This window comes from Ichthyophthirius multifiliis (assembly GCF_000220395.1).
Source record: "Ichthyophthirius multifiliis unplaced genomic scaffold scaff_1120509251320, whole genome shotgun sequence".
NCBI lineage: Eukaryota > Ciliophora > Oligohymenophorea > Hymenostomatida > Ichthyophthirius > Ichthyophthirius multifiliis.
In genome coordinates this window covers 5,278-14,337 of record NW_004085989.1, presented here as the reverse complement: position 1 = coordinate 14,337, position 9,060 = coordinate 5,278, and the positions used below count along the sequence as shown (strand labels likewise).

Genomic DNA, 9,060 nt, shown 5'->3' with positions numbered 1-9,060 from the left:
CTTAAATTATTTAAATTTATTAATATAACAATAATAAATAAATATAAAAACTAAAAACTTAATAAGTAATTTATTAAAAAATGATTCCAGAATTCTTTAATTATAAGCTTAATAATAAATAAAACTAGAAAATAACAAATAATCAATTTAATTGAAAAATTTTATATGATCTTTTTATTTTTATTTTTCATTAATATTAAAAATTGTATTCTTTTTCCATTTTTAACTTCTTCCATTCATTAAATTCAATTGCTTTTGTTTTATAAGTATATATTAATCCTATTCGAGATGGAATATATAAATTTATACTAAAACTACAATTATTATAACTTTATTTAATTAATTTAATAGGTATATTATAACCTTATTATACTTTATTATGTCCTCCAAATTTTTACTATTTATTAATATATATATAAATATATAAATATATAAATATATATATATATATATATATATTATGTATATTTTTAAAACAAAATACTTGATCTGTATCTAATATTATTATATGATCCTCTTCTATATTTGTTCCTATTGTATAATTTTCATAACTCTTTATTTATTTTATATTTTTTAAAACAATATATTTTACTTTTGTGGGATGGAAATTAAAAACAAAAAGTAAATCTTTTCTTTCAAAAGCAATAATTTTATCTTCTTAATGAAAAGCAATTAAAATTATGAAATTTATTTGATAGCCATTTAAAATATTCTTCACTAAAAATCATTTCTTTATCGAATTCCTTAAATAAATAAAAAAAAAGACATAAAAAAAAATACAATTATATATTTCACATTTAAATATCTAAATTTCATTAATTTATCATCAACTAAATCCCATCTCCTTCTACATAAATTATAACTATATCCATTATCTTCTCTTGGAAAATCAATATATTCAGGATGTCCATATTCATTGCCCATAAAATTTAAATAACCCTAATATATATATATATATATATATTTAAATTTATATATATATTATTAATATATAATTTTTATTTATTTATATAGTTTATTATTTATTAAAAAATATAATAAATATCAGTTTTTATATTTTATTCCAATTGTATTTTATAAAAATACAAGAAATATAATTAATTTAAGTAAAAATTAAATATATATATATAATTAATATACTTCTCCTCCTAATCCTATAGTAATTAATCTAATTATTTTATGTAAATACATTCCTCTTTCAGTATTTGCATTTTCTTTTATAAAAACTGACATTTATTCATATATATCCTTATATTTGTTAAAGAAAAATAAGCTAAAAAAAGATAATTAAAATAAAAATAAATATATAATTATATATATGCATATATTTTATTAAAATACTTAGTCAAATAATAAATTAGATAAAGTCATAAATCCGTAAAGTGTTTAATCATGACATTCAACATAAACAATACATTTTTCATCATTTTTTCTTTTAATAAGAGTTTATATAATATCTTAAATAATTAAATCTTCCTCTTTTTTTTATTTAAATGCTATTAACTATTAACAAAATAAATATTATAATTTTTAAAAAATAATATAATATGTTTAACCATATCAGGTACATCCATAAATAATATATAGTCGAAACCTATCCCCCCTTCTAAAATACTTCTGCTTAGATTGGGATAACCTGAGACATCTTCAGCTATAGTAATAGCATCTTCATAAATAGTATGTACAAGTAAATTACTTAACATTAAGTAAACGATAGCATCGAAATCAGTAGTACTATCATTAAAATATTCCTTATAATTACCATTAAACTATACACCAATCCCATGATGTGTATATAACATGGAACCAACCCCATCAAATCTAAACCCATCCATATTATATTCTATCATAAACCAAGCTAAATTACTAAGTAATAACCTTTAAACTTCATACAAATTATAATTATATATTTTGGAATCCCATAAATCATGGTTTCCTTTAAAATATTAAAAATCACTACCATCCCATTAATTAAAACCATCATTAACATTATTACTAGCATGTCTATAAACATATGTATAAATATTGATATATTTAGGTAAATTTATATAAATAAAAACATAAATATATATATATATATATATATATTTATATATATTTATATATTTATATATATATCTTTATATATTCATATATATTAATAGATATTTTATATATATATAATTTTTACGAATGAACTATATTCATTAAAACATGTAAATCCATTCCATGAGCGTCATCTATGAGCATTTTAAGTTCTTCTGGTGTACCAAATCTACTTGAAATAGCGAATAAATTAGTTACATGTTATCCAAAAGAACCATAATAAGCATGTTCGGCTAAAGCCATTAATAAAATGCAATTATAACCTAGGTTTTTGATTCGTGGAAGAATATTTTTTCTGAATTCATTGAATGTGTAGATACAGGGTTCTTTTCCTGATATTCCTATATGGACTTGATAGATTTTAAGAGCGTGCTTTTTTTAAGGCTTTGGGTTTCGGAAGCTATATGGTGGGTCTGGGTGCCAAAAAAGTCCGTCGAATATCTTATTTTGATTATTTTGGTATAGTTTTTTGCACCAAACAGGAATTCTGTCTACTCCTTTATCTGATTGGGTAACTACATGTGCTTTTATACGAGTATTGTGGGGTATTATGGGTTTATTTGAATTTTTTAATGGTATTTTTATCTCGAAATTACCATATTAATCGCGTATAAGTGGATATTATGTGCGATTCCAATTATTAAATTCACCGAATAAATATACTTCTTTAGCCATTGGGGCATATTCTTTATAAATTAAGTAATCTTATGTTATGTTAAAACCATATTTTTAATAACCTATATATTTATATATAAATATTATTATTATTTTTAAGGTATTTTATGTACTTTTCGCAAATTATAAAAGTGAACCTTCATTTTAATTGATTTAATCTAGTTTTTATTAAAAAAGGGTAAAAATTTTTTTAAAATAAGGTTTGTGCTCTTTTATAATATTATCTAATTCAAATATTGGAAAATTTTCAATATCTATTTAATTAATTTTTTCTTAAATTTCCATTTTTTTTTTTTTTTTTTTTAAATTAATTTTTTTTTTTAAATATAAATAAATGAAAAATTATTTACTTTTAATATTAATATTTATTAAAAAAAACAAAAAAAAAGGGAAATACTATAAATTATATTTTAAAAAAACATCAATTAAAACATTAAAAATCCTTAAAAAGACAATAAATTATTACCATATCATGTTTCTTAAATAATATATTGAATGAAAAAATATATTAATTAAAATGGAAATTCATTAAATTAAATAAACAAAACACTATAAAAACTAAGATTTATAACATTTCATATATATATATAAATACCTATAGAAAAAATAGATAATAATAGGATATATAGAAAAATATTTTATTAGTATTATTTATATTTACAATAATAAAAAAATAAAGCTTTTCAAAATAATAAAAGAATCAAATAAAATACTATTCTTTTAAAAAAATAATTTAATTTAAACGCGGAAATAATTTAAAATAAAAAAATAAATTTGTTTAGCGTGTGTTTTTATTTATATTTTTTTAAAAAAAAGATATAGAAAAAAATATTTAAATAAATTTTATATTTATAGTGTTATTATAATTATTTTTGAAGTTCTCTCAAGAACTTTTCCTTTTTATTTTAATTTATATGTATTAAAAAATATTAAACAAAAATATATATTATAATTTAATTTTAATAAGAAAAATTATAATAATTATTTTCATTTTAATAAAGAATTTTTTAAAAAAATATTATATATGAACTGTATAAAATATAGTATTCTTAAAATAATGAAATTAGTTTATTTTAAGTTAGAAGAGTATATTAATTAAAATTTTGAAAAAAAAAACTAATGAAAATGATTTTTTTTAGTTTAAAATTAAATATAAATAAACATATACATATATATTTATATATATATATATAAAAATAAAAAATAATATACACATATATATATATAATTATATATATACATATGTTTATTTATTATATTTTTTTTTTCATTTTTAATCATATATATATATAATATCTGTTTTTTAAAACTAATATATTTGACAAAAATTATATTAAAAAAAGAATATTTATTTTAGAATCTTTATTTAAATAAAAAAAAAAAGATATTTAATTTAAAGTTATTTTTTATATTAAACAAAATCAAATCATAAAATGAATAATTTTTTTAATTTTATTAAAGAAATTTTTAATTTCTTTTATAAAATCAAAATAAATACAGAATAATTCTATGATTCATATACTATACTATATTTTATTATATTAAAACTAAATTTTAAGACAAAAAATATATTTTAAAATTATATAAATTTAAAATAAGTTTAAATTGTTTATTATAATATTTTGTTTAACAAAAAATATTTAATACATATAAGTATACTAATATTGAAATATTATAATATAAATTTACTAAAATAATATTTTTAAAATAAATAGAAATAATAAGTTCATATATTAATATATTTAAATTAATTATATTATTACATTTTCAAAAAATAATAATAAATTATTTTTATTAATTTAAATAAATATACCTAAAAAAATAAATATTAAATCTTTTTGAATTTTTTTTAAAAAAAACAATTAGTTATTAATTTAATATGTTTTTGTTATTAAAAAAAAAATATACTTAATATTATTATCTCTATTTTATAATTTTAAATAAAAAATCTAAAATAATTAATAAATAAATAAATTATATTTTAAATAATAATTAATATAATCTTAAATAAAAAATATTTATTAAATTTTTATATATATTTTATGTGAAAAAATAGCTCTTTTTAAATAAATAAATATATAATTATATTCATTTTTTTTTTTTTAAAAAAATTAATTTAATATATATGATATAATTATACTTTTAAATATTTATTTTTTTAATTTACTTAAGAAAAAAAATAATAATATATATTATATTTAAATTTTAAATATTTTAAAATAAAATTAACCAAGCTAATAATATACATTTCATACTAAAATATAATAAAAAATTAAATTATTAAATAAATAAATAGATAAATAAAAAATCTAAATATAAATTTATTAATTCAATATTGTAAAAAAAAAAAAAATATATATGTACCAAATATAAAAATAACAAAGATATATATTATAAAAAAACATTGTTAAAAAAAATATTCAAAAACGCTTTTTTAATATATTATTAAAAAACTAAAAAAACAAATAAAAAACAAAACAATTTTTTTTTTTTTTTTTTTTTTTAAAAAAAATAAATAAATAAAAAATATTTATATATATATATATAAAATAAATAATATAAAAAAAAAAATGTCCGAAAGTCTACAAAAACGCCATATTTAAGACGAAGAATAAGCTATAATCTAAAATCCCCCCGAAAACTCATCTAACTGCGGTTACTTATAAAGGAATTTGATATCTCGTGAGGATTTATTCGATCGTGAAAAGAATTAATCTTTACTTAAACGCACAAAAACCTATCTTTCCTAATTATTTATTGGCAACTAATCCATAATTGAAAAATCATGTATTTTTATAACCATAGTAGCATTAATAACAGTCTTAGTGGGTATTAGTATTATAATAATCTCCACTTTTAATGCATAAAACCTTAAAAGAAAAGAATAATTCGCCTCTTAATATATAATTAAACCCAAAACAGACTAAAATAATACCTATAAGCTCCTTACTTTACCAAATAAACTCTAAATAATGCTCATTTCTAATAAATAAGCCTAATATTCAGCTGTTTCATTAGATGTATAAGCCGGATCTTGGTAAGAACCTCAATAAGTTTTAGGTTTATCTCATTTTTTGGAACATATGATATTTCTAAAATGTGAGAAATACCCTGAAAAAGGTTATTTAGATTAAATATTAAGTAAAAACGGTGGATATTCAAATGCGTAAACTAAAATATTTTTTTTTAAAAAAAATAAATAAAAAATAGATATACAGAAGATGATAATACGAATTTTTATTACAAAACATAGACTAAAAGCTTAGAAGAAACACTAGATATATTCGCAAATATGTTTATTTCGCCAATTTTTGACGAAGATTCTATATAAAAAGAAAGTAGTGCAGTAGACGATGAATATTAAATAGATTTAGCCAAAGAGGACTTTAAACTTGAGAGTTTATTGAAATAAATATCAGATCCTATACACCCATTTAGTCGTTTTTCAGTCGGAAACACCTAAACACTATTAGAAAATAAAGAAATCAATATAAAAGATGAACTTTATGCCTTTAAAAGTAAATTTTATACCCCAAATGTAATGAAATTGGTCGTCTATACTAACGAAGACTTAGATAAAGTAGAGAAATATGTCCAAGTATTCTCCAATATACCCGAAGATAATAACTCTAACGAAAAAACGAACTTTTAACTTTTCGGAAAGCCTATAAAAGACCTAGGATAGATAATAAAACTGAAAGGCGAAAACGACAAATTTTCTATTTTTTTCCAACTAGATTTCGACCGAAAAAATTACAAAAAAAGGCCTTTAGAATTCCTGGATTATTTCCTTTAAAATGAAAAAGAAGGTAGTTTAGTATATTTTTTAAAAAACAAAGAAAGCCTAATTCTCGATTTTTCCACTGAAAAATTCCTCGACTAGTAAAATTTCCTTATTTTCCACCTTAAATTTACCCTTTAAAAAACCGAGAATTTTTCGTTTGAAAACTCATATAAAAAAATCACCAATTCCCTCCTAAACTACCTCGATTTCCTAAAAACATAGCCTATACTAGACTAAATATACCACGAAAAGTCCAAAATATAAGATCTTTCATTTACCTTTAAGACATCTTCCACTTTTTCCGAAAAAGACATAGCTTAGTTTGCCAAAAACCTCAATTTTTTCAACTATAAGGAAGTACTAGCTACCTAAAGTCTCTATTAAGATCAATTTGATAAATAATAATTCATCCAAATCCTAAACTAAATGCAAGATATAGCCTAATCAGCTATTTTAGTCTTACAATCGCCTAATTTTTCAGAAAAAACTGCCTAAGAGTCTCTTTTTAAAGACAATGAATTTGATAATAATGTCCCTTTATTCTCCCTAGAGTACTCCTAAAGGACTTTAAGTGAAACATCTATATAAGAAATGACTAATATAGACTAAGAATTCTAAAAAAACACCTTTATAACTCCTTAATTAAATCCTTTTGTCCCTTTTTCGACTAAATTAATAGAAGTTTGCAATTAAAACGAAATGTAAATAAACCTAGAGTAAATTTCGTAAAATGAACTCCAAAAAAAAAGCGAAAATTAAGATTTTCTCAAAAAAATCTTCAAAAACTTCGATTTTTCTCCCGAGGATAATACCGAATGTGATTTCTAAACTTTCCTAAACGAAAATATGAATTAACCCCAACTTATTAAGTACTAAAAAGGCGTAGAATCCTGGTTTTTATTCGACTAATACTTCCTTTCACCCAAAACAGCCGCCTATTTTGCCATTTAAATGCCCAATATGAACAAGAACATCAAACAATACTCCATAGGAGCTGTTTATGCCTAAATTTTCGAAAATGAACTCCAAAAAGAAATCTCTTAAGCCCTTATTGCTGATTATAAACTTGATATTTAATACAAAAACAGCTAAATAAGATTATACGTGGAAGGTTGGAGTGAAAATTTCCCTTAAGTAATATAGAAAATATTTGAAATATACGAAAAAATGTAGATAAATAGTGAATAATTCAACCTAGCAGTATAATAATAAGCTGAGTATTTTTCTAAATTTAAAGAATAAAATCCAATAGAACAAGGTTTTTATATTTTCCTTTAAAAAAGCTTAAAAAAGTCCTTTTTTGAACCCGAAGAAGTTCTAAGCAATTTAAATAAACTCAAAATCGAAAATATTTAATAAATAAAAGAAAAAGAAAAAAATACCTTTAAATTAACTTCTCTTTTTATCGGAAACATATAGGCTAAATAAGCCTAAGATATACTCTAAAATATTGAAAATATAACTACTTTTAGTGATAAAAACCTGAATTTATAATAATAATAATAAATAATTAATATAAATAAATTAGATTCGTATTTTATAAGGTAAATAATCATATATATATTATTTATATATATTTTTTAATTTATATTTATTTTCATTTTATATATTATATAGAGTTAAAAATTAAGGAACAGAAAACAATAAAAATCGTGGTTTAGTAAATTATTATTAAATAGGAGAAAGAAATGCTAGAAACTATGCTATATTGAATACCTTTATATAAGATTTAAATACTTATCTATTTTAATTCTTACGTTCTGAAAAATAATTAGGTTATTAAGTTTAAGCTTAATTATTAACTATAGGAAATATAGATAGTTTAATAATATCTATATTAGGAGATTAAGTTTCAGCTCCAGAAATGAATAATTATGTAAATGAGGCTTTAATAAAATATAGGGAATAACTACCTGATTAATTAGAATAATATCTTTAATTATTAAAAGAGGCTGCCTAATATAGACTAAACAAACATAAAGACTCTCTTAAAGAAACTATGGAATATTTGGTTTAAAAAATGGAAGGATTAAATTATTCTTTTGAATCTGATTAATTATCTATTAATGAATTAGAGTATTTAACAGAAGAAGATATAATTTATTTTTATGACTAAATTTTCTTTGAAGAAAAAAGATTGATTTCAATTCAAGTACATAATTAGGAAGATAGCCTAGATAAGAAAATTCAAGGAAATGATAATATTACTAATGAAAAAATAATGGTTATTAATGATGAAAAAACACTTAAAAATTTCTTAAGTGATAAAAGTTTTTTTACTATAAGTGGAAATTCGTGAGTTTTAGAGTTTTTTGCTTTTTTTTTTGTTTTTATTTTTTAGTATTAATTTTATTATTTTAAATTTCTATTTTTTATTTGTTTATTTTTTTATTTTTATATATTTTAAATTGTTATTATATATTATACTTTTTTTTTTTTTTTTTATAATAATAAAAAATTCGAGTTTTTTATTTTAATATTAAAAATATAAAAATTAGTGTTTGTATTTCAAAATT

At 18.9% G+C, this 9,060-nt stretch overlaps 2 protein-coding genes across 2 annotated transcripts, besides 12 other annotated features; one reads left to right on the top strand and one right to left on the bottom strand. All coding sequences in view use genetic code 6, as the record gives it.

Moving 5' to 3' along the window:
* Positions 1 to 363: 363 nt before the first annotated feature.
* Positions 364 to 3,045, bottom strand: IMG5_180920 (hypothetical protein; the record flags this gene model as incomplete). Its single annotated transcript, XM_004027531.1, has 8 exons — positions 364 to 397; positions 485 to 553; positions 796 to 939; positions 1,141 to 1,248; positions 1,342 to 1,503; positions 1,557 to 2,004; positions 2,171 to 2,822; positions 2,874 to 3,045. Coding segments are annotated over 8 exons (1,789 nt in total), but the record flags the coding sequence as incomplete, so codon positions are not given.
* Positions 408 to 468: a microsatellite.
* Positions 943 to 994: a microsatellite.
* Positions 969 to 1,027: a microsatellite.
* Positions 2,065 to 2,162: a microsatellite.
* Positions 3,027 to 3,082: a microsatellite.
* An 825-nt stretch (positions 3,083 to 3,907) lies between these two features.
* Positions 3,908 to 3,999: a microsatellite.
* Positions 3,923 to 4,004: a microsatellite.
* Positions 4,005 to 4,203: 199 nt separating this feature from the next.
* Positions 4,204 to 4,246: a microsatellite.
* A 476-nt stretch (positions 4,247 to 4,722) lies between these two features.
* Positions 4,723 to 4,787: a microsatellite.
* A 525-nt stretch (positions 4,788 to 5,312) lies between these two features.
* On the top strand, positions 5,313 to 8,843 carry IMG5_180910 (insulin-degrading enzyme, putative; the record flags this gene model as incomplete). Its single annotated transcript, XM_004027530.1, has 3 exons — positions 5,313 to 5,926; positions 5,971 to 8,088; positions 8,162 to 8,843. The coding sequence occupies exons 1-3, from the start codon at positions 5,331 to 5,333 to the stop codon at positions 8,841 to 8,843; spliced, it is 3,396 nt and encodes a 1,131-aa protein (XP_004027579.1). The 5' UTR covers positions 5,313 to 5,330.
* Positions 8,115 to 8,157: a microsatellite.
* An 18-nt stretch (positions 8,844 to 8,861) lies between the features above and the next one.
* Positions 8,862 to 8,940: a microsatellite.
* Positions 8,890 to 8,962: a microsatellite.
* Positions 8,963 to 9,060: the final 98 nt, after the last annotated feature.